The following is a 26,632-nucleotide window of genomic DNA, read 5'->3' on the forward strand; positions in this document are numbered from 1 at the left end:
GTCTAGGATAGGGCCCTCAAATTTGTGTTTATAACTAGTTGCTGGGAGATGCAGATGCTACTGGTCCAGGGAGACCTACAGCAACCAGCATCACCCAGCAACTTTGAGCACTACTGGAAACTGAAAAAGTGAGAGTATTAGTAGCTCAATGTGTCCAACTCTTGTGACCCCATGGATTATAGCCCACCAGGATCCTCTGCCCATGGAATTCACCAGGTGAAGATACTAGAGTGGGTAGGCATGCCTTTCTCCAGAGAATCTTCCTGACCCAGGGATCAAACCTAGGTCTCCTGCATTGCAGGCAGATTATCGTCTGACCCACCAGGGAAGTGAGAGCTACTGACCTGGAGCCCAAAACCATCCATGTCACACTCAGGACAGGTGGTGTAAACCCCAGATGTTTATCCCAGAGAAGGGACAGCTCCAGGTGCACAGACACCTCCTGCAGCCTATTAAAGGGCTGGACTGTGTAAGGGATACACTTGGGACCGTGGATGTGGCATTGGTCAAAAGGTGTGGGTTGAGACCAGCACAGCTGAGAGTGAGGGAGAACCTATGCAGGCAGCAAAGGAGGGAACCTGGGAGGTGCCCAGGGAGAAGGGTGACGGGTTTCTGAGCGAGGCCTCCAGCCTGCTGGCCCTAAAGCTGAAGGCAGCTGCCGACGGGTCTGCTCTGCGTGCGCTGGGCTGCTTGGTATTTTCATTTGGATGCATACATCCCCAGGTCCCTGCAGCCCCTACTCTCTCTTAATCTTGATAGGTTTTCGTTTATGCTCACTGACCTGGCCCTGCAGTGGAAAGCCCTTGAGGTACAGGGTGAACAAGCATCAGGAAAGTGCTGGATTCGATTATTTATTTTATCTCATTTCATTTCATGTTGAAGTATAGCTGGTGTACATTGCTTTGTTAGTTTCAGATGGACAGCAAAGCGATTCAGCTGGACACACATGGGCATGTGTCCTCAGTCGTGTCTGACTGTTTGCGACTCTTTGGGTTGCAGCCCTCCAGGTTCCTCGGTCCGTGGGATTTCCCAGGCAGGAATACTAGAATGGATGACAATTTCCTCCTCCAGGGGATCTTCCTGACCTAGGGATCAAACCTGCGTCTCCTGCATTGGCAGACGGATTCTTTACCACTGAGCCACTTGGGAAGCTGGGAAGCCACAGGTACATATATCTGTTCTTTCATCTGTTCTTTTTCAGATCTTTTCCTATATAGGTTATTACAGAATACTGAGTAGAGTTTCCTGTGCTGTACAGTAGGTCCTTGTTGATCATCTATCTTTATATATAGTTGTGTGTGTGTGTGTATGTATATATAAACCCCAAACTCCTAGGGATTTAATTTTTAAAAAAATATCTGTCACCTAGACCCTAATGATTGAGAGAAGAGTCACTAGGTAAACTGATCCCAGTTTGTTCACTTGGAGGAATTATACCCTGGGAGAAAGGACCCGCTGCAAACTGCACTACAGTGGACGTGATTCTAGCATCGCCCACCATTGCTGTATTTCCTAGGATGGCTCTCTCCATTGGGCACAGCTCCCTCGGTCACCCCATTCTCCCTCCACGTCTTCTGTCTCCAGTGGCTTCCCTTGGTTCCACGTTGTTAGAGATGACTTCCCCCGTGGCTCAGACAGTAAACAATCCGCCTGCAAAAGCGGGAGACTGGGGTTCGATCCCTGGCTCTGGAGGATCCCCTGGAGAAGGGAATGGCCACCCACCTCTGTATTCTTGGCTGGAGAATTCCATGGACAGAGGAGCCTGGTGGACTCAAATCCACGGGTTAGCAAAGAGTCAGACAAGACTGAGCGACTGCACTTTCTTTCACAGTGACCACAGGACCTGAATGACAAAGCCACACCCTTTCTGTCCCTCCTTGCAAACCTCACCCCAGGGCTGCCCTCTCTGAGTCAAATGGGCTCGTCCACCCAGCTGGGACACATCTTTAGCCTGAAAAACCAGACACGGAAAAGCCTTGGAAGACAATGACCAAGCCTTGGCAGGAAGTGGGATAAAAAGTTTGGGGTTGATTACAGAACAGCTTACACCAAAAGTGGCAGATTCTCAGGGGAAAGTCTATCTAGAAAGTTCCGGGACAAAGAAGAATAAAGAAAAATGAAATGACAGAGAGAAGTAACAAGCCCAAATTAAGAAATGGAAGATCTAGATAAATTGTTGGAAGAAATATATGGTCCATGATGGATGCTTTGTCCTTGAGGCATTTAAAATAAAATCAGGACAGGCCTTCACTGACCGGGCTAAGTAACCTGATTTGGTCTCTTCCATCTTTGCCTCCTGGGTCTGGTTGCTAGGGAATTGGCATTACAATCCCCAGGCAAACACACTGCTGTCTCAGTTCTGAGCTTCTGGGGTCGGGCTGCCTTCCAGATGGAAAGCTAGGAACAGTGTGCCCCTCTTGCTTGAACAGTCTTCCTCTTCTCTCTGTTTTCTTTCTCTTTCTTCTGATTTTCTTTCATTCCTTCCTTTCTTTCCCTCCCTCTCTTCCTTCCTGTCTTCCTATAAATAAGAAAAAAAGATACTTTAGGAGACTGCTGTTGCAGGTACAGGCTCCAGTAATAACCATGGCAGGTAATTTTTGCACATCCAGAGTAAGTCATTTTCTTATAACAGCGATCAGGGGCTGTATTGCTCCCAGGAGAAAAAACACTTATATTGACGTGTTTATGTATTGGAATGATAATATTTGTCCATGTGAAAATATGTGTGATTCCTTTCTGCCACGCCATATGGCTTATTACTATTCATAATCCAAACAGTAGCAGCTGCTGTAGAACACGAGAATGAGTTTTCTTGAAGGAAAAATGGGCTAACTCTTGGATGCCACATGTACTTTCTGCAGTATCACCAGAAACCTACATATGGGTCCCTTCCATTAATCCATTCCTTTCTTTATTAATATCTCAGAGGTTCATTGTTCTATCCACTTTCACGCTGTCCCTCTCCCCCAACCCACCCCCACGCAGCCCGGGGTCCCAAGGGGCCATTCTGCCTCAGGAACATGAGCTCATTATTTAGAACTATTGGCAACTGAAGGTTTCACTTTGGGTCTTGTTGATCGCTGACAACTGCCAGAGAAAATGGCAGTGAATTTTCTCCTTGCTTCCCTGTGTGGCTTCCTACCTGCTAAACTGCGTTATATATTAGTGGTCAGTCAGACACATGGAGGAACCAAAGTAGTTAATGACTCCCCCTTAGGCTGACTTGGCCCAGTTCTGAGGTAGTGGAAAATGGAAGGCAGTACTTTCTACAGACCAGTGGAATGTCGTTGGCAGAAACCCTTGAGGTTTAAGAAGGAAGCGATTTGAGAACTAGTTTCTTGATGCCACCAGAGAAACCCACACAGTTGACAGCACAAAATAACCCAGTTTCATAGAGGAGAAGTATCTGCGGGACTTCTTGGATCATAACACAGTCATTGTGAGTCCCTCCAAAAGCTGGAGGTTTTAGAAAAACAAAACACTCTTGATGTTGATTCTATATACCACAATGGTAAATATCTAGACCATTTAACCAAAACAGAAGTCCTGACCGAATATCCCTAAACTTGAGCCTAACATGAAAGTATATAGATAATTGATTCCGTTTTCCGCTTCAGTTGGTTAAGTCGTAATAATACCTTGCATTTGCATGCCGTATTGTTTTCAGGGTGTTTTCATGGGTATTCATAGTAAATTGAGACTTTTTTCCGAGAAGGCTGTCAGGTGACTCGAATCAATGGACATTCGTGAGACTGGAATATTATCTCTGTCTACTACACTTTGTCCTGTTCATTCCACAGCCGGTATCACTAATTTCCAACTTGTGTCGGCCGTCTTCCTGCAGCCATTTGTCTTTTTCATGTGTCTGTTGGTCAGTTCCCTAAGTACCCGCTGCTTTTATCACAAGTTATAATAGGGTGATTTATCAATGTCACTCTTCCCACTTGGCAACGAGAGAGAAACTACAAGATATTACAGGATCGGTCTGCATACCTGGCCTTTAACCACAGTCCTCCGACTTGAAATGGCGTTTATACCCCTGTCATCCCAGACCTTGTCAAGAGGTCCTGGAGTCAGCCTTCACTTTGCCAGTCTTTGTCTTCAGGGTGCATTAGGTAATTGTTTCATAAACTTCTCTTTTGCAAAAAGAATATCTGACAACGTTCCCAAGTCACATTTTGTGCTTAGGAGCTGCTACCTGTGTGTGTATGTTTCTATCTGCTTCTTATTTCTGTGTTTCTTGTAATTATAAGCAGCTTGACTCAGCCCAACTAGGTGGTTACCCCTAAACACCATGATGTGATTTCAGGGCTAACCAGTCTGAATAGGTCTTCCTAATGGATGATGCCTGAGGTCCCATGATTGGACTGTCCTTGCCTTTCCTCCGTCCCCAGAGAAACTTCACCCTGAAGGCTCCACTCTGCCTACTCCCAGAAGCTTTCCTGACCTTCAGGTAGTGATCACTTGACAGGCATCCACTGCTACGCCTGATGCCTGGTGGGCCTGGGCTGAATCCCAGGCACCCGGTCTGCTCATTCGCACCTTAGCTCACACCATGTTTAGCTGGTGGGCATGCATGGGATGCTGCCGTTGCTTTCTGATTTATATTTAATGTTTTCCTGTTGAAATGCAACTTCCCCACCCCTGCCCACTGTTCATACTGCTGAGCAAATATGACCCTTCTGGGTCCCACTGCCTTGGGGTCCCTTCCACGTGTACCTTGAAACAGGACGGTGTTACTATTTTCATGGGCCCCGGGCTCTTCTGGCTTTGTGGGCCATTGGAAACGGCAACCCACTCCAGTATTCTTGCTTGGAGAATCCCATGGAGGGAGGAGCCTTGTACAGTCCATGGTGTCACAAAGAATCAGACACAACTGAGTGACTTCATTTCCTCCATTTAAGAAAGAGTGAAAGTTATGTTTTACAACTGTGTTAGTGTAAAGACAAATATATTCATATTATATATTAAAATATTTCTTTGACTCAAAAGTGTATTTTTTTCTTCAGACTTTAATTTCTTTAAAAGACACGAATGTGTTGATAGGGATCTCTAAATGTAATGTGGTGCCTCTGATGGATAGAATACCCCTACTTCCCTGGTGGCTCAGACGGTAAAGCATCTGCCTACAATGTGGGAGACCTGGGTTCGATCCCTGGGTCGGGAAGATCTCCTGGAAAAGGAAAGGGCAACCCACTCCAGTATTCTTGTCTGGAAAATCCCATGAATGGAGGAGCCTGGTAGGCTATATAGCCCATGCGGTCGCAAAGAGTCGGACATGACTGAATGACTTCACTTTCTTTCTTTCCTTTCACTTTCACCAAGAAACAGACCAGACCCTTTACCTTAGATCAGTGTTTCAGAGGTCTGTCCTTTGCAAACCAATTAGGGAATTCTACCATACTGCTCTTCCCCAGTACTAGTTTTCATCTAATATTTTTTTAAAAACTTACTTGAATGAGATTCAGGATAAAACCTCACGTTCCTTCATGTACATCAGTGAGCCCCCAGGTACCCAAGATGTAAGTAGACCTTTGAGGGTCCCAGCAAGGGCACTCCCTTGTGTAGCACGCACGCACACACACACACATACACACACACACTCACGTCCATTTTCACCCCACACCTTCTTGCTTCCTCACCCTCTGAGTCTCTGTTCTGTATGGTGCACAGCCTCCTCTGGGAGACCATGAGCTCGGAGCTGGTGATCCTCTCTGGAACTTGTGAATTGGGGTTGTAAAACTGCTTATCTAAGTCAACCAATATGTTCCACTTCTCTTACCATTTGTTGATTTTGGAAGAGGAACGTGATTTCATGCTGGCCCCTTAAGGACTTCTGGAAAAACTTTCCTGCTGACAACCTTCCCATCATGCAAAAGAGATGCAAGGAAGGTGATCTGCCTTCCTTCCTTCCTAACTATCATTGTTAGGTCTACAATGAAGCCCAGAAGCTGGCATCCAGTTTTCATCCGTGAACTACAAAGATGACCTGCGGGATGGTGGGGTGGATAGGGCCCTTGATAAGACTAGAACAAGCAAATTAACCTGGAAACAATTTAGACATCCTCATTGTGAAATAACGAACCTCCTTGTAGATTGAGCCATTTTGAATTGGGTCTTTTTTTTAATTAGCAGTTGAAATTACTGTTACTGGTATAATGATAATATATTGTGGAATTCTTTGCTTTTCGTTTGACTTAAAACTTCTTCTCACCAGAAAATGAGTGGGTGTTAGCCTTAGTTTTTTCCTGCTTTGTGGATTAGAAAAATTGTCTTTTCTGACACTTTATTATTCACTTCTGGGATGTCTATCTGTATAAATCAGTGCCATAGTTTGTCTGTTTCTTCATCTTTGACACAGGAATAAAGGACTGGACAACTGCTCTCTTCCACTATAACTGATGACTGAACACCGGTGATAAATTAAATCTTAAATTATAAATAATAAATAATAGTAATAAGACAGGGCCATTTGTTTTAATGCTTTTAATTATAAATATAAAATGTAGCTTCACTCATGTCTTTAAGAATGAGCCTTTTTCAGCTGAGCATGGAATATTGAACACTTATTTAGTGTGTATAATTCTATTTCCATAGTGGAGAAGGTGCAAATAATAGCAGCTTTTGCCCCAAAGCAAAAACCCTTTGGGAAGTCTGCCTGCACTAATGTGTATATCGACATACATGCATATTTCCCATTAATACTAATAGAGCCTAATGTGGCTCTATAAATCACCTGAATTTTGATGCAGTGTGAATCTGATGTTGGATGATTTGAGATGAACTGGCATACTCCATTTGTCTGGGAGCTATTTCTTAATACGCCTTCATCTTGGAGCTGAATTCCTCTCCTGTGACTGAAATATTAATCAAAGGCTGTTTCTGCTTCTCCCATCGTGTACCCCTGCCTGTCATCATCAGAAGACATGAAGTAGACTCATCTGTGTGACAGTGTGCCTCTATCTATGTGTGGTTTAAGGTTCTATTAAAAAAAGAAAAAAAGAATGGACAAAAAAGAGGGATTAAGAGAGATTTTCCTTTGCGTGGGGAGCAGTGTGTAGGGTCAGGCTCAATTAAGTGCACACGTGTTCTGGAATCCTGGAAGGAGCACAGATCACATAAGCTGAGTGTGAGGAATTTACACAGCTTTATTCCCCACATTGTCCTTGTGTGTTGCCAGCTATATCGAGCATCTTATCTCCAGGCTTCCAGAGTGACATTTTTTTACCTGCACTGTCAGTGTCCTCTGGGGAAGAATTGGTTCACCTCTCAGAGTGGCTGTGGTCAAAGTGCTGTCCAACCACAGAAGCCTCCCCTCGCTCATCCAAAGTGAGCCCTTCCAGTCTCATCTAACTTCAGCTCCCTTTTCCTCTCTCATCTTCCTCCTCTCTTACCTGGATTACAGTCACAGTACTTGCTCATGGAGACTGACTTGGTTTTACTTTATTATAGGCAAAAAAGGAAAATGTGTACAGTATTCATGGGAAATACATTGCAAGACCCCTAGTGGATGCCTGAAATCACAGTACCAAACCCTGTGCATTTACTCTCGGTAGCATCACATTCCACACCCACGAATTTCAGCAACCTCAGGTTTAAGATATTTGGAAAAAATATTCCAGGAAGTTTAAAAAGGCAAAACTTGAATTTGCATCCCACTAAAAGCAGTTTTCAAAATATTTGTTGTTCAGTCACTCAGTCGTGTCTGACTCTTTGTGACCCCATGGACTGCAGCAGGGCAGGCTTCCCTGTCCTTCACCGTCTCCCAGAGTTTACTCAAACTCATGTCCACTGAGCCGGTGATGCCATCCAACTATCTCATCCTCTGTCATCCCCTTCTTCTACCACCTTCAGTCTTTCCTAGCATCAGGGTCTTTTCCAGTGAGTCAGCTCCTAGCATTAGGTGGTGAAAGGATTGGAGTCTCAGCTTCAGCATCAGTCCTTCCAATGAATATCCAAGGTTAATTTCCTTTAGGATTGACTGGTTGGATCTCCTTGCTGTTCAAGGGACTTTCAAGAGTCTTCTCCAACACCACAGTTCAAAGGCACCAATTCTTCATTGCTCATCCTTTTCTATTGTCCAGCTCTCAAATATATGACTACTGGAGAAACCATAGCTTTGACTAGACAGACTTTTGTAGGCAAAGCAATGTCTCTGCTTTTCAATATGCTGTCTAGGTTTGTCATTGCTTGTCTTCAAAACTATTTACATAGCTTACAGAGTCAGACACGACTGAGTGACTGAACTGAAGTGAACAGCTATTTACATAGAATTTACATTCTATTAGGTATCGTAAGTAATCTAGAGATGATTTAAAGTATAGAGAGAAAGTGCCTAGGTTATATGCAGATACTATAGTCTTTTGATGAACATCCATGGACTTTGGTATCCACCAGGATTCTGGAACCAGTACCTCACAGATATCAAGGGACAACAGTATATACATGTTTTCCCTACATATACAAATCTATGATGAAGTTTAATTTATCAGTCACAGTAAGAGATTAACAACAGTAACTAAAAATAGAACAATTATAACAACATACTGTAATAAAAGTTATATGCATGTGTTTTCTCTCTCTCTCCCAAATTATCTTATTATACAGATTTAATACCCTGGAAAAGGAAATGGCAACCCACTCCAATATTCTTACCTGGAGAATCCCGTGCACAGAGGAGCCTGGCCAATCACAGTCCATGGGGTCACAAAGAGTCAGGCACAACTGTGCAACTAACTTTCATTTTCACAGATATAATGCCCTTTTCATCTTAACTAAGCACTTACCACACACCGTGGCTATAACTTTGGCAACAGTGAAACTAACACATATTTCTTTTTTCTTCTTCACAGTTTCACAAATAGATGATGCATTCTTACCATCGATCTTAGCATTATCTTATGATACCCTTCCTTTTCCAGTAAGTCAAGAACTTTCACCCTTTCACTTAAAAGAAGCATTTTATGGCTACTCTATGGCATGTCCAAATTGCCAACATCGCTCTTGAATTTTGGGGCCATTTAGTAAAATAAGAGTTACTTGGACACAAACACCACAGTACCGCAACAGTTGATTTGATAACCGAGTTGGCTGTTGTTACTATTGTTGTTATTTAGTTGCTCAAGTAGTGTCCAACTCTTTTGTGACCCCATGGACTGTAGGGTGCCAGGTTCCTCTGTCCATGGGATTGCCTTGACAAGAATACTGGGTGGGTCCATTTCCATCTCCAGGGGGATCTTCTTGACCCAAAAATTGAATCTGCATCTCCTGCATTGGCAGACGGAATCTTTATCCCCGAGCCACCAGGGAAGCCCAACCTAGTTGGCTACTAAGTGACTAATGGGGGTAAGATATGGTGGACAAAGAGATGCTTCCCATCCAGGGCAGAACAGAGCTGGAAGCCTCAAGATATCATCACTTTATTCACAACAGCACACAATTTAAAATTTATGAACTGTTTATTTCTGGAATTGTCCATTTCATAGTTTCAGACTGCAGTTGACTACAGGTAACTGAAACCTCAGAAAACCTAACCTCAGGTAAGGGGAGGACCACTGTACTCTAAGAAAAAAGAAACACACACACACACATTGCATTCCCCCCACTCACAAAGTTCCTTCCAGACATGGCAACAATAAGAATCAGTTAGAAAAATGTAGATTTTAACTAAAAGACTTGTTTATTGCTAGAGTACATAATCTTGGAATTACAGAAAATTAGCACTGGAAAGGACCTTTGGCAGTCTGTCATAGTAAGGCTACATCTAGCAGCTGCAGCCTTTACAGCTGGCAAAGCCCTGGTGTTTCCATGGGTGTCTCACATCAGCATGGCGAATACTGTTAGTGGCCCCTTTTCAGATAAGGAACTGAGGCTAATTTAAAATGCTGCAAAAACAGCAGCATTGATTTCTGTTTTGATAAATTAAAATCATTTTCCTTCTTCCCTATTCCAAGAGAATAGGGGAATAATTAAATGCACAGCTGTTTGAACAGACTTTTAAATCCATGGTGTCTTAATTCCCAAAACCATTGTAAAGCCCTCAGTGAATCTTGGGGTCTACAGAATATTTTACAATTAGTGTGTTCATTATACTCTGCTTGAACCCAAGGCAATGCTAAGATTAAATTCAGTTCAGTTCAGTTCATTCACTCAGTCGCATCTGACTCTGTGACCCAATGGACTGCAGTACACCAGGCTTCCCTGTCCTTCACCAGTGGACAGGGAATCTATCCTGTCACAGTAAGGTTGAATTAATTAATTATTAATAGTTGAGGATTCAATAATAGTTGAGGATTCGTGACAGGGTTGAGTTGTACTAGATCTTCAAGTCTTACTCTAAACTGAAAGGCAGCATTTTGGAGGGAGGGGAAATGGAGGAAGGCAGTCAAAGGTACAAACTTCCAATTATAAGATAAGTAAGTACTAGGAGTATAATGTAGTGTACAACATGATAAATACCTTGAACACTGATGTGTGTTATATTTGAAAGTTGTTGAGAGTAAACTGTAAGAGTTCTCATCACAAGAAAAACATATTTTTTCTTTAATTATAAATCTGTGTGAAATGATATTCACTAAACATTGTGGTAATCATTTCATGATATGTAAATCAAATCATTATGCTATACACCTTGAACTTACGCAGTGTGGTATGTCAATTATACCCAGCTCAATAAAACTGGAAGAAAAAGGAGTCTATGGGTTAGGATTATGTGAATATAAATGATAACTATCACTTATGAACTCCAATCTCTGCTTCTGTAGCTATAAGATAGAAACAATAATTTTACCTACCAAAGAAATTAGAATAAGAATTAAATGAGACAATTGGCTAGAAGAAAGACTTCTCATACTTAGTTGCTAGGATGTAATACTCTCTCTATAAAATTAAAAGTTTGATTTTAAAAAGAAAACATTACTATTGAGCAGGAAAGCTTGTGCAGTCTACTCTGTTATCCATGTTGGAGGTTATGGTTATTTGGACCCAGAAGCTCTGGCTCAGGCACGTTCACTTTAGTTTTCTCTTCTCAAATTGTCGATATCTGACTTAGCAGGAACTAAAGGTATACTGTTTTTGTTTGAGTCACTAAGTTGTGTCCAACTTTTTGTGATCCTTGGACTATAGCCTGCCAGGTTCCTCTGTTCATGGGATTCTCCAGGCAAGAATACTGGAGTGGGTTGCTATGCCCTCCTCCAGGGGATCTTCCTGACCCAGGGACCAAACAGCACGTCTCCTGTGTCTCCTGCATTGGCAGGCAGTCTCCTTACCACTAGCGCCACCGCACACTCCTAATTATAGCCCTAGTCAAGCGGGTAATGTTTTCCCCATTTTATAGCTGAGGTCCAGAAGATTTAGAGTAACTTATGCAAGGTCACCCAGCAGGTGAACCAAGGAGAAGTGAAACCCTTTGATCATGCCCTTTGCCCTCCACCAGTGCTAAACCACATGATCCCATGGCCATGTCTTATCCCGGCGGTGGCCTTAGGCAGCTGCTACCTGCCACTGACTGCCAGCCAGCCATTGGACGTGTCTCCCTTCGCTGTTCTGTTGATGTTGGAACCCATGGTCTTGGGACTCTCTGGAACTGGGAAGAGAGGCTCGGCGCGCTGTCCTGGAGGATTTGCTGCGTCATTCATCCTCGAGCAGCTCTCAGGCACACCTGACTGAAACCAGGGAATGTGCCCTGCATCTCCAGGAGAAGAGTGTTCTCATCAGAGTACCTACCTACGTCACTGGGAGTGAGTCTGATAGTTTCCGAGAACATATTAAATGGGAGGCAGGCAGCCCTTGGAATAAGGGAGCTGTGGCAAGAGGGAGATTGCCTGGGGAGCTGGGACAAGCTGCCTTAGGAGGAGAGGGGAGCCACGAGGGCAAGCAGAGCACGGTTCAAATGAGCATCAAGGTAAGAGAAATACGCTGGGTACCAGGTTCAGCAGGGTCCGGCGCCAATGCCCAGAGATTATAAGGTTGGTGACTCAAGAGTGACAGGAATTAAGGCCATATTAACTGAACCAAGTGAGATTCTTCAAGACAGGCCTACAACGGCTTGTTCTCAACTCCCAAATCCAAAATGCTCTGAAAACTGACATTTTGGGGTGACAAAACCTGACCTGAATTGATAGAAGGCTGTTTGTAATCTTGGTTCGCCCCTCTTAACGTGAATATTCATAGTTTTGCTATAGAGATAGCTATTTATCTTATTGTGGGTCATGATGGTGGTATTAAATAATGTAGAGGTGTGTATTACATTTCTTAAAAATCTGAATTCCAAACACACCTGTTCCCACGAGTTTCCCTGAGATGACTGTGTGTCGTGCACTCCCACATTATCACATTTAATCCTCACATAAGTCTTGAGAGGAAAATATTATTTTCCCCATTTTATAGATGAAAAAAATAGGATAGGGAAGCATTTATTTGACAAAGTTTGTGCAACCAGTAGAAAGAAACAGATTAAGGACTGAACCCCACACTGAAGCCCAGTTCCATGCACATGCCTGTACCATGGGCTGTGCTGATGGGGACTGGAGGGTGACCAGCAGTGGCTCCAGGGAAAGGGACTCAGAGACACTGTCTGCTTCTCCAACTAAAATCTGTCTCTGACTCTGATACCTCCCACAACTGTTTTGGTTTTTATAAAGAAGCAACTGCTGGCCTGGAGCCTCCTGTGAGCATGAACTTCCAGAAAGCACCAAGTAAGAGAGAAATGGGGCCTTTTTAACTCTCGTGTCCTTCAGCTCTCCTGGAGGATGTCTATCCAGGAGAGTAGTTTGGAACCTTTAAGGACTCTCGGGTTCCTTTGAGAAGGTGATGAAAGCTGTGGACTTTCTACATGGGTTGCATATGTTCCAGAGTAAATTGTTCACCCTGTTTTGGAAGAGCCTATCCATGAACTCCAGATTCAGAATCTCTGTTCCCAGCTTTTAGAGGATTTTAGCAAATTTTCCTTGAAAAAAGTCATAAGTTCAACTTTGAAGAGTGTTAAAATTGCTTTAATTAATATAATTCTATGAATTCAGTTACAGTATAATTTCTATAGAAGCCTAGAATTCCCTGGCCAAAGTGTGTGTGTGTGTGTGTGTGTGTGTGTGTGTGTGTGTGTGTGTGCGCGCGCGCGCGCGCGTATGTATTAGGGTGTTGGGAGGAAAGATTGGTCAGGGAAGTCCTCTGACTTCTCAAATAAATTACCCATAAATGTCTTGTTAATCCCTTACAGTTCTGTTGCCTTCTCTGTTCTTAAAAGCAACCAAATCTCTCCTGAAAGCAGAGATTTCAATAGAGGTGACTTTTAGTTCCAGGATCTTGTCATTATCTTCAGTCTGCATAAGCCTGGAGACTGGTTCTCCTGGGCAGATTGCTTTCCACCATCTTCAATATTGAAACTTGCAAACTAATGTCAAGGCCCAACTATAAAGGACCTCCAGCTGGCATCGTAACCGTATAGTTTATTTTCCCTCCTGCTCTTTTGATTTACTAGGATTCTGAGCCATTACTTTCGAAAACTAAATGTTTCCTAGTCTTTTATGTCTCTGGTTTGATAGTGATGATAACCTCGTCCCAAGAGTATAAAACTGGGAATGATGAATAGAAGGGTGTTTATCATTAGCTGGTGCAGAAAACAACTCCTTCTTGGAAATCCAGGAACTGGATAATGGCAGATTTCGTTTTTTACATGATTACCTTTATGACAGTCCTGTCACTCCACACCGAGTGTGTTATATTCGAGCTGGTTTTTCTTTAACGAGAGTGTCCAAGGCTCATGACACTGGGCTGAGCTGTGTTTCTGATTTGTGCGTTTGGTAATTGATAGAAACTGACGGTGCATGCATTATGATGTGAAGTTAAAAAATAGGCATGTTCAAATGAGTGGAATGCTTGTATGCTCCTCATTTCCCACATGCTAATAAATAAGTTTAATGGTAAATGCAGATTAGCAAAAATGGCTACGTTCTTAGACTCTGGAGTTAATCCAGCTAGGGTTTGAGTTTTGAATCCATCTCTTATCAGGTAAATGACTGACAAGTTACTTCATCTCTCTATGCCTCATTCTCAGTAAAATGGGCTTTAAAATGGTTTTAAATCCTTGGGACTTCCTTGGTGGTCCAGTGGCTAAGATTCCACTTTCCCAGTGCTAAGGGCCCAAGCTCAAATCACGGTCAGAGAACTAGATCCCACATTCCACAACTCAAGATCCCACATGCCACACCTGAGTCCTTGTTCAGTCACTCAGTCACATCCGACTCTTTGCGACCCCATGGACTGCAGCACACCAGGCTTCCCTGTCCTTCACCGTCTCCTGGAGTTTGTTCAAACTCATGTCCATTGAGTCAGTGATACCATCCAACCATCTCGTCCTCTGTCACCCCCTTCTTCTGTTGCCCTCAATCTTTCCCAGCATCTGGATCTTTTCCAATGAATGAGTCAACTCTTCGCATCAGGCGGCCAAAGTATTGGAGCTTCAGCTTCAACATCAGTCCTTCTGATGAATATTCAGGACTGATTCCCTTTAAGATTGACTGGTTTGATCTCCTTGCAGTCCAAGGGCCTCTCAAAAGTCTTCTCCAACACCACAGTTCAAAAGCAACCGTTCTTTGGTGCTTAGCCTTTTATCATGATCCAACTCTCACATCAGTACATGACTGCTGGAAAAACCATGGCTTTGACTATATAGACCTTTGTCGGCAAATTGATGCCTCTGCTTTTTTAAAACACTGCATATTAAAAGCTTTTCTTTCAAGAAGCAAGCATCTTTCAATTTCATGGCTGCAGATGTTTTAGGGATTGATTGAGGTGGTGTGTGCAAAGAACTTAGCACGGTGTCTCATTCCGCACATATTAGCTAATGTTATCTCACAGGATTATAAACATTTCCCAACTCTGTTCTCCTGCAAGGGTTCTCTCTCTTCATTGTTTGGACTTAAATACAACTGGGTCCCCAGATGTGCCAAGATGTGTGTTTATTTGGTATTTCTCCCAGCTGTGAATTATCAAGGTGAGTTATATAGTCCTTGGATGAGGGGAGGGAGGCCAATTTCATATCACCAGAGTGCTTTGCATGAGATGATTGTTCAGTTGGGGCTTCCCTCATAGCTTGGTTGGTAAAGAATCTGCCTGAAATGCAAGAGACCCCAGTTCAATTACTGGGTCGGGAAGATCCCCTGGAGAAGGGATTGGCTACCCATTCTAGTATCCTTGGGTTTCCCTTGTGGCTCACCTGGGAAGGAATCTGCCTGCAAAGCAGAATACCTGGGTTCCATCCCTGAGTTGGGAAGATCCCCTGGAGAAGGGAAAGGCTACCCACTCTAGTATTCTGGCCTGTCGCAAAGAGTCGGACACGACGGAGTGACTTTCACTTTCACTTGCATGAGAGGGAGATTGCGAGCCTCCATGACAAACAGCTTCTTTGTGGGCTGTGCGGCAGCCTGGGAGGGACTCCATGTGCTTCTGCTGAACTGAGCTGAATGGATGAGACAGAGAGAATGCCTGGACTCACCCCAGCTGCCTACACCCTGGCACCTTGTCCGCTGCAGCAATGGCCCAGTCGTCAGCCCAGGTGAAAGGACTCAGATCTGCTCCAACGAAAGCATTCTAGGGAAGAAGGCAGGCCTGTCTCGGTCACCTGGGTCCCCAGGAGCCCAGAGATGCCTGGTTCAAATGAAGTCAGTGTGGGGATCACCCATCACCTGTCTCTACAGCAGTGGAGCGCAGACACTGGGGTTCTACCAGCGATGTGATGGGGTGTCTGTGAGAAAGGCTACTGGCCTTGCTTTATTTTTCTGTCATCCTTGAAGAGCCTTGAGCCTAAAACCACCTGTCTCGTTCCAATGGAAATCCAACAAATAATTGGAAGCAAATAATCCCATTTGGAAATCGGTGGGAAACAGTACATTTTCTGGTTCTGCTTAAGTGTACAGAACTTAGTTTCTTGGGAAGTCAATAGAATTTTCAAATTGTATCACACAAAAGCAGAGCTTCTAAAAGAGGGAAAGTTTATAAGACTATATTAAAATAATGGAAAATAGGTCCTCCAAATACTTTGCAAAAACTAGTGCTATGTGTTTCTTATGATTTGGAAGTGCATCTTGGAGAGGAGGGAGGCTGTCTTCAGGACACACAGACAGGCTTTGCTGGGCCACCTTTCTTCGTGGCTGGCAGCAAGGAAACTGGTGATAGGCTATGCACGCGTGCTCAGTCGTGTCCAGCTCTTTATGACCCCATGGACTGTAACCTGCCAGGTCCCTCTGTCCATGGGAATTTCCCAGACAAGAATATTGGAGTGAGTTGCCATTTCCTACTCCAGGGGATCTTCTCCACCCAAGAATCAAACCCATGTCTCTTGCCTCTCCTGCACTGCAAGCAGATTTTTTTCCCCACTGAGCCATCTGGGAAGCCAAAATGAGATCAACAGCCTTGTATGGGGCATCATAGAAAGTGACATTTTAATGACTAGTTTATTGCTGGTGATAAATTATGGCATAAATTATGGCATAGTTTTATTGTATGTAAGATGTAAGGTTCAAATGTAAAATCAGAATCAGCTTACAGAGCATACCTGTACTTTTCCATGGCACTAAAATGTAGTTATGATATGTAGCTACAAAACTAATGAAAAAAATACCTAATTCAGGGGGAAAAAACACCTTTTTCCTGATAGAACTGTAACCAGCAATACCTTCTACTCTGTGACTGTGGACAGTAATTTTGCAGAATATGGATAACATGAAGGAATTTTGCAGAATCCCCTTCCCACTTGTACTTTTACTACTCTTAGTTTTTTTTCCCCCAGTTCCTTTATTTTCTAAAGGAAAGTGCCCAGATTTCTTGTTTACTTGGCCTTTTTAACATCCTCATGCTTGTGCAAATTTGGTTTTTAATATTTATTCATTTTAGAAACTTTTTATTATTAGAAGACTTGTGGCCGAAGGAAAAGAAAACATGAATTATATTGAATTACTTACAGTGGCAATCGATATTGTTAGTATAATACCAGGAACAAAAACATAAACAGGCTTGAGTCAGGGCACATGGGCTCCAACTCATGAGTCCCCAGGAAGCCCATCAGCGTCCTGGGGACATTGATGTGAGATGATCACTCGGCTTCATGCAGCTCGGAAGGATCCATGCCAGCATCATGCAGAGAAGGGGGCTGGAGGGCCAGCCCTGGAGCCAGGCCTGGAGGGCAGCCTTCCTTAGCAGCCTAAGTCCTCCCTGACCTCATTTGACCCTCTGATTTCCCTCATCTCTATCATGAAACTAGTAATAGCATCCCCTAGAAGAGCGCAAGGGAGTGAAATTAGAAAGTTAAATGAGATCTTGTGCTGTGAAGCACTTACCTCTGATGTCTGAATGTGCACAGCCGGTTATGTACCACTCAGTGCCTCTGGTGCTCGTACTCAGTTGCTCAGTTGTGTCCAACTCTTTGTGACCCTACGGACTACAGTCCGCCAGGCTCCTCTGTCCACGGGATTCTCTAGGCAAGAGTACTGGAGTCGGTTGCCATGGCCTCCTCCGGGGGATCTTTCTGACCCAGGGATCAAATCGCATCTCCTGTGGTTCCTGCATTGGCAGGCAGACTTCTTTACCACTGAGCCACCTGGGAAGCCCTCCACTCAGTCCCACTGAGCACCAAACAGTGACCCAGAGAGACCCTGAAGCCAGACTGCTCTGCTACTTGCTGGCTGTGCCACTTTGGGCAAGCTACTTAACCACTCTGTGCTCAGCTTTTTTATCTACAGCACAGTGATAGCAGTATTAGTAGCAACCTACCCCATAGGACTGTTGTAAGGATTTCAAAAATCTAGATAAAAATAATACATCTCTTTCTGGATGTACTGAATGCTTATTCATGTCAGTCATTGAACCAACATGGTTTACACATTTTATCACTTATCACTATAAGATGCTGTTCCGTTCTTCTCCCCATTTTACAGACAAGTAAGCTACAAGTGTTGTCTGTGGTCACACCATCAGCATTCGGTGGTGGCAGGGTTCAAATGCAGGCCACCCTAATCCAAACAGTGTGCTTCCCAGTCCTAGTCTGCCCTGAGCCTGTGTCTCCTTGGAAAACAGCGTGGGCACGTTCAAAATGCCGACAGGCTTCCAGAGTAGGTCCAAGCAATAACAAGCCGAGAAAATCAGTCCAAGTTCAGGCCAACCAGCACCCTCATTTGCAAACCAGATTCAGGCCTGAGTATGGCGGTCTCGGCACCATCAAGAGAGCACCGTATATCTGCTTAAAAGTCAAGCGCTTTTGAAAACATCTGCTTGAAATTGTGTGCCGCTGATTGAAACGAAAAACAAACTCAGCTGCCAAGCAACGGTGGGAAGAGGACAGGGAGTAAAGAGCTAGTGACAAACAGCTAGTTAGCACATCACCACATATGGCCACAATAAGAGCCCGCATGAAGAAAGTAACCTCTCGGGTAAAATTACGCCGGTCTTGGCCAAAAGTTCTTTTCTGTTCCAATATGCAAAATATAAAACTGGTATTTTTCCACCAAGTGGCACAAATTTCTTTAGGGGGAAAGTCCTTGAAATGGTTGATTCTGTCACAACACTGCAGCCCTGGTGCATCTGACTTTTGCAGTCAAAGCTCCATGGCCTTTGTCTTCACCTCTTTGGGGTAGCAGGAGTTGGGCTGGGACTGGGACTGGAACCCAGGAAGGACAGCTTCCTCTCTGCTCCCAGCACCCACGTGAGGACAGAAGATACTCAATGCTACTTTGCTTTGGAAGAAGTTCTGAGCCAGACTTTCTAGGTCATGTGGCTGGTAAGAGGCAGGGTCAAACCCAGGTACTTTAGAGTCCAGGTGCTCAGCCACTCAACCATGTCCTGCTCTTTGTGACCCCATGAACTGTAGCCCGCCAGACTCCTCTATCCATGGGATTCTCCAGGCAAGAATGCTGGAGTGTGTTGCCATCTCCTCCTCCAGGGGATTTTCCCTCCCCAGGGGTCAAACTCATGTCTCCTGCAGCTCCTGCATCAGCAGGGGAGTTCTTCACCACTGCACCATTAGAGTCCACCGTCCCTGTCATCTCTTCTGCTTCCCCATGACATTTAACCTTATCTGATCACGGCCTGGGTGCCCGCCTTAGGACTTCTTGTCCTTTCCTAAGAATCCTACATTTTTATTATCTCTATAACATCCCCCTACCACCTAAAATAAATATCACTTACAACTCATAGCTAAAATTGCATTTCTGTGCTCACCCTGACAGTGGATAGAGGTATTGAGGTGGGGAGGGAGCTTGCTTGAGAAGACCCTGAGAGAAAACCCAGGTTCCTAGGGTCTTGAGAAGCCAGGCATGGCATCGATTCCAGAAACAGTGCTCCAAGCATACCAACACTCAGACCTGACTTCTCAGGAGAAGAGCATTACATAAGGTGTCTTAACCAACTCAGGCTGCTCTAAAACACCATAGAATGGATGGCTTAAACGACAGGCCTTTATTTGTCACAGTTCTGGAGGCTGGGGAATCAAGATCAAGGTGCTTGAAAATAGCTGTCTTTTTGTTGCATCCTTACATGACAAAGAGAGAGGGCTAGTTCTCTTCCTTTTCTTATAAGGACACTAATCCCATCATAGGGGCTCTGACCTCATGACTTAATTATTTTCCCCAAGGCCTCACCTCCAAATACCATCCCATTAGGACTCCAAATTATGAATTTGGAGGAGGCACAAACATGCAGTCTACAACACTAGAGTAACACAGCCAGCCACATTTCTTTCTGCAAAATCATCTTTGGCCCAATTTCTCCAAATCCCTCGTCCCCTGCATCTAATTGGTTGTCTCTTCTTCTTAGATGTTACATGAACTCCTTTCTCTCTGCTTTCAGTTCTCATTACTTCATACCCTAAACTTTGCAGTAAAATCACTGGGCTCATCTCCCTCTCTCTCCCATTTCCTCATCTACCCTCACCCTGCACACAAATGTCTGTTTGTTTCTTCCTCTGCTTAAGAGTTCAGAACTCTTCATTGCCCAGGGGATCAAAGTTCTTTACCACAAATTCTTATCCCTATAGGACCAGATCTCTACTCTGCTGTATGAATTACCCACTCCAAACAAACGAGTCTTTCCCTCTCCCCTAAGTATGCCTCGTGCGTGGTTCTCCCTGTTTATCCCCTCAACCAGTCCCCGCCCCCAGATCCAGGTAAGAAGGGACTTTAGCTTCATACTCTAGGGGGCCTTGTTCTGGCCTTACCTCTCCTCATGGGGTGAAACACAGACAGGGTCTAGAGAATGTGTTTACCCTGAGCGCAAGTCCTGCCCCTAATCCTTGCTATGACCACCTGAGACCCAGAATTCCCTCTTCCAGTGACCCAGTGGCAGCATTCATGACCTGCGCAGAGTTGGGGATGGGGGAATAAGTGGGCTGAACTTTGACTTGCAGTCTGAGGTGTTTATATGTGTGCATATACGGATGGGCAAGGGGCAGGGGATGGGCTGGCTCTCCCACTCCACTGCCAAGTTCCAGAACTTAGTGATTATAAAGTATATTTGTCAAGCTAAAAGGATAGAGCATGTTTTATTTAACAGATTGTTAGTTTGATTTATAATTTCAAATTGGTAAGGCACATTTTATTTAACAGTCTGTTGGTTTGACTTAAGACTTAAAATATTAAGACAAGAGGAATGTGGGTTCCATTTGTATTCTTGTCCCAGGATCTAGAAATGTTAGGTGCTCACCTTCCCTCTATTTCCATTTCTACCAGTAAAAATTTTACCCATCTTTTAAGTTACAGGTCACTTCTCACCTTTACCATAAAGCCTGTACTGACCACCCCAGCTGCAATGTAATTTCCTCTTAGCTTGCTTCATTCATAAACCGGTTTTAGTGACATTCTAGGTGCCAGGCACCATGATGGGAATTAAAAATACAGATATGAAGGAAAAGGCCTTTGCCTCAAGGAGCTTATAAGCCAGAAAAAGAGTCACAGAAATAACCACCCACAATCCATCAGCACCTTCTGCTGGCTTTACATCCAAATTATATTTCAAATATAACACATCCTACAATCTTCCCTGCCAGAATCCAGTTTAAGGCATCATGGCTTTGAATCCAGACTATGACTGTGCTCTTGGCCTGCTTATGGTCTGTTCCCCACCAGCTGCCATAATACTTTTCTGCCCTGCTTAAAACCCTCCAGTGGCTTCCATTGCAATTTAACTAAATTCCAAACCCCTAACCTGGCCTCCATGGAGTCTCCAGCCCATCTCCTGGATCCCTTCTTCTCATCCTCTACCTCAATGACTTATGTAGCTTGCCCTGGCTTCTTTCCATTTCTCAAACACCTTGTTCCAATCTCAAGGGCATTTGAACTTGTTATTCTCTCTACCAGGAACTGTCTTCTCCTAGATATTCACACAGCATCTTTTTCCTTGCTGCTTATTTCTCAGTTCATATGTTAAACCTTCCTGGAGAGACATAGACCAATATCCTTAAGAAAAGAACCTCCAAGTCCTTTATTATTTGGTTATTCTATTTTATAAATTTTTCACTTGTGTTCTGGCTTTTTGCCCATGTAGCATTGGATTCCATGTGAAGGATGATTTTATTTTGCTCATAACTGCCTCCCTGGTGCATATAGTTGGCATTCTATAAATTTTTTGTTAAATGAATGAATGATTGCAATAGAGTATGATCTTTGCTGGACCATGTAGAAACCATCAGTTCATTTCAGTTCAGTCACTCACTCATCTCCAATTCTTTGCAACCCTATGGATTGCAGCAATCCAGGCTTTCCTGTCCATCACCAACTCCTGGAGCTTGATCAAACTCATGTCCATCAAGTCAGTGATGCCAGCCAGCTATCTCATCCTCTGTCATCCCCTTCTCCTCCTGCCTTCAATCTTTCCCAGCATCAGGGTCTTTTAAAAATGAGTCAGTTCTTCACATCAGGTGGTCAAAGTATTGAAGCTTCAGCTTCAGCATCAGTCCTTTCAATGAATATTCAGGACTGATTTCCTCAGGATTGACTGCTTTGATCCCCTTGCTGTCCAAGGGACTCTCAAGAGTCTTCTCCAACACCACAGTTCAAAAGCATCAATTCTTTTGCACTCAACTTTTTTTATAGTCCAACTGTCACATCCATACATGACTACTAGAAAAACCATAGCCTTGACTAGATGGACCTTTGCTGGCAAAGTAATCTCTCTGCTTTCTAATATGCTGTTTAGGTTTGCCAGCTTTTCTTCCAAGGAACAAACAACTTTTAATTTCATGTCTGCAATCACCATCTGCTGTGATTTTGAAGCCCAAGAAAATAAAGTCTGTCACTGTTTCCCCCGTTTCTCCATCTATTTACCATGAAGTGATGGGACTGGATGCCATGATCTTCATTTTTTGAAAGTTGAACTTTAGACCAGCTTTTTCACTCTCCTCTTTCACTTTCATCAAGGAGCTCTTTAGTTCTTCTTCACTTTCTGCCATAAGGGTGGTATCATTTGCAGATCTGAAGTTTTTGATATTTCCCCCAGCAATCTTGATTCTGGCTTGTGCTTCATCCAGTCCAGCATTTCTCATAATGTACTCTGCATATAAGTTAAATAAGCAGGGTGAAATACACAGTCTTAATGTACTCCTTTCCCAGTTTGGAACCAGTCTATTTATTCTGTGTCCGGTTCTAACAGTTGCTTCTTGACCTACATACAGATTTCTCAGGAGGCAGGTCAGGTGGTTTGGTATTCCCATCTCTTGAAGAATTTTCCAGTTTGTTGTGATCCACACAGTCAAAGGCTTTGGCATAGTCAATAAGCAGAAGTAAATGTTTTCCTGGAATTCTCTTGCTTTTTCTATGATCCAATGGATGTTGGCAATATGATCTCTGGTTCCTTTGCCTTTTCTAAATCCAGCTTGAACATCTGCAAGTTCTCAGTTCACGTACTGTTAAAGCCTTGCTTTTCTTATTTGTTTTCACTTGGAGAATTTTGAGCATTACTTTCAGCACTTCCTTGAGATAAGTGCAATCGTAAGGTAGTTTGAATATTCTTTGGCATTGCCTTCCTTTAGGACTAGAATGAAAACTGACCTTTTCCACTCCTGTGACCACTGCTGAGTTTTCCAAATTTGCTGGCATATTGAGTGTAGCACTTTCACAGCATCATCTTTTAGGATTTAAAATAGCTCAGCTGAAATTCCATCACCTCCACTAGCTTTGTTCCTAGTGATGATTCCTAAGGCCCACTTGACTTCACACTCCAGGTTGTCTGGCTCTAGGAGAGTGATCACACTATTGTGGTTATCTGGGTCATAAAGATCTTTTTTATATAGTTCATCTGTGTATTCTTGCCACATCTTCTTAATATCTTCTGCTTCTGTTAGGTCCATACCATTTCTGTTCTTTACCATGCCCAACTTTTCTTGAAACGTTCCCTTGGTATCTCTAATTTTCTTGAAGAGCTCTCTAGTCTTTCCCCTTTTATTGTTTTCCTCTATTTCTTTGCATTAATCACTTAAGAAGGCTTTCTTATCTCTCCTTGCTATTCTGTGGAACTCTGCATTCAGATGGATATATCTTTCATTTTCTCCTTTGCCTTTTGCTTCTCTTGTTTCTCAGCTATTTGTAAGACCTCCTCAGACAACCATTTTGCCTTTTTGCATTTCTTTTTCTTGGGGATGGTTTTGATCACCACCTCCTGTACAATGTTAATGAACCTCCATCCATAGTTCTTCAGGCACTCTGACTATCAGATCTAATTCCCTGAATCTATTTGTCGCTTCCACTGTATAAACGTAAGTGATTTGATTTAAGTTGTACCTGAATGGTCTAGTGGTTTTCCCTACTTTTTTTCAATTTAAGTCTAGACTTTGCAATAAGGAGTTAATGATCTGAGCCAGTCAGCTCCCGGTCTTGTTTTGCTGACTGTATGGAGCTTCTCCATCTTTGGCTGCAAAGAATATAAGTAGAAGCCATAGGAGAAATCCAATTTTACCTGGAGAGAGTTGGTATTGACTATGGCCTGGTTTGGGGGAGTGGGGTTAGGAAATGTGGAGGCATTGAAGGGTTTGAGGAGAAAAGTGTGATAAGATTTGCTGCTTAGAAGTGACTTGGTGCAGAGTGGGAGGAGAGATTAGAAAAGGCAAATCTAAAGGCAGGAATTTAAAGCAGGATACGCTTACTACTGGAGTAGGAAATGGCAACCCACTCTGGTATTCTTGCCTGGAAAATTCCATGGACGGAGGAGCTTGGCAGGCTGCAATCCATGGAGATAAAAAGTCTCAGACAAGACTAAGCACACAGGCACACCTGTGGAAGCCTAGAACTTACTAAATATGAGAAGGGGGGGAATTCCTACAAGGAAAATAGGAAGTAGGAAAAAGACAAAAGTGGGGTAAAGATTCAACCTTTCTCAGCCTGAATTCCTGGAGAGAATGAAGCTCTAATGTCTATGTGTGTTGGTTGTTGCAAGAATTGAAGAAACAGTTCCTCTCTTGTGTAGGTCAAACAAGGAGTCCCTCCCCACCTTTTATTTTTTATTTTTATTTTTTTGGCCTCACTGCGCTTAGTTCCCTGACCAGGGATGGAACCCTTGCCTCCTGCAGTGGAAGCACAGAGTCCTAATCGCTGGACCACCAGAGAATTCCCAGAAATCCCACTGAGAGTTGGGTGGAACATGGGCGTTACAGAGGTAGAAAATTATTTAGAGGAAAAATACTGAGTTCAGTTTGAATCATATTGAGTTTGAGGTGAGGAGCAAGGAGCAAGTAGTGAGTTATGAAAAGGAAACGGAGAGAGATCAACATAAAGGAGTTAGCTGATGCCAAGAGTATAACGGAGGTTGCTTAGAAAAAGAATTGACAGAGGAAGCATCCAGAGCAACCCCTGGGAAGCCTCATTACTTAAGTCTTGCATGAACTTTTCAGGTTAAAGAGTTGGCTGAGTCAAGAGATCCCAAAAGGAAGACCTAGAAGAAGACAGAAGTTGGCAGAGAAATAGTCCAGCATGGGTGAGGTATTCAGAAAGCCAAAGTAGTTTCAAGAAGAAAGAGATGGTTGATACTGGCAACCACGACAAAGGTGAAATAAGAAGTATACTGAAACATAACACGTGGATTTGAATATATGGTGGTCACGTCGTCTAATTCTGGGCAAGCACCCCATAATTCTCACGTTGATGTTGCATTAGTAGTTGGTCAGCAATTTTAGTCGTTGGATGTGAATGTGGGAGTGAATTACCCTAATGATGTTCGAAGTAATTTCTCAAGGTCTCAGAAGGTATGGCTACAGGACAGATTAGGATGGACCTTCCCTGGTTGCTCAGACGGTAAAGCCTCTACCTGCAATGCAGGAGACTCGGGTTTGATCCCTGGGTCGGGAAGATCCCCTGGAGAAGGAAATGGCAACCCACTCCAGTACTCTTGCCTAGAAAATTCCATGGATGGAGGAGCCTGGTGGGCTACAGTCCATGCGGTCACAAAAAGTCAGACACGACAGAGTGACTTCACTTTCACTTTTCACTTTCACTTAGGATGGGCCTTTCACTCCTCAGAGCTTTGGCAATCCATTCTCTGAGCTGGCTTCTAAAAAAATGCCCAGTAGATCCTACATCTAATAGTGTTTCTGTGTAGTTCACCATTAAAACAAAATCCATCTTTTTTTCCTCCAGTGATGTGAATTTAATTTATTTTCATTTATTAAAGCTACTTTCTGGGACTTGAAAATGCTTTTAAATGTTCATTCCATTTTTGCATTCACAATCCATTTCATTCAACACGCCTTACTGCAGATTGAATTGCTTACTAAATTTGAAAGAGATCAATAAATAGCAGCAAAACTCCAGGAGGTCATTTAATTTTTTTTTTTATTAACAGACCCAATAAATCTGGAGCCTATTTTCTTCAAATAAATCAGCTGGAAATAAAAAATTGCTTTTGGGCAATTTATGAGGTTAAATCTAAAAATAAAATTTTACTTTCATTTGCGGCTGGTATTAACATGACAAAGCTTCAACAGAGCTTGCTTAGTACTGAATTTATGTCCTCTATTTGCACAAATATCTTTTTCATAGCTGTATGCCAGTAGGTGAATAGATTTGAAATGGAACAGAGTGAAACTAAAAATGCAGTCTGTAGAGAGAAATCCCCTGTACTTAAAAGTTTTAGGATACATATTAAAACTCTAATTTTTAGATAAAATTTTTTTTTTCCTGAAAATGACCTGAGTCCCTCTAGAATTTCCTGTGACTCCTTAAGGCAGGAGCAGGGAAAATTTACCCTCCAAGACTGGTTTTATTTGAGTTCATCTAGACATGGGGTGATATTGCTTTGGCTACCACCAGGAGCATAATTTCCCCTTTGGTGAGCTGTGGGGGTTGAGAACAGTGATTAATTGGCTAATTAGAATTTCAAAGGGCAGTGATAACAGTGCCGAACAGAAGGAAGTGACAGAAGTTCAAGTCCATTAAAACACTTTGCAATGACTGAGCCTTTCCCTACATTTCTCCCTGCTCTATGGTCTTCTCTGCTCACTGGTCTCTAAGCCTAGCCCATGCTTGCCCTGGCCACTACCCTTATTTTTCTTTATCCCATTTACCCAACCTCTCTTTTTATATCTCCCTCACACCTAAACCCTTAAACTGAAAAATACTAATCCTTTCCTCTTTCTTTCCTTTTATTTTCCCTCTTCTTAAAT

The 26,632-nt window shown here is 43.3% G+C and overlaps 1 protein-coding gene across 1 annotated transcript in view; it reads left to right on the top strand.

Moving 5' to 3' along the window:
- SAMD5 (sterile alpha motif domain containing 5) overlaps window positions 1-24,953 on the top strand; it is a 708,715-nt gene extending 683,762 nt beyond the window's left edge. The window contains exon 2 of the mRNA XM_069598652.1: window positions 24,866-24,953. Coding sequence (XP_069454753.1) covers window positions 24,866-24,910 — 45 coding nt within the window. The 3' untranslated portion in view covers window positions 24,911-24,953. The remainder of the gene's footprint in view (window positions 1-24,865) is intronic.
- Window positions 24,954-26,632: the final 1,679 nt, after the last annotated feature.

This window comes from Ovis canadensis, chromosome 8, assembly GCF_042477335.2.
Source record: "Ovis canadensis isolate MfBH-ARS-UI-01 breed Bighorn chromosome 8, ARS-UI_OviCan_v2, whole genome shotgun sequence".
In the NCBI taxonomy this organism is placed as follows: Eukaryota; Metazoa; Chordata; class Mammalia; order Artiodactyla; family Bovidae; genus Ovis; species Ovis canadensis.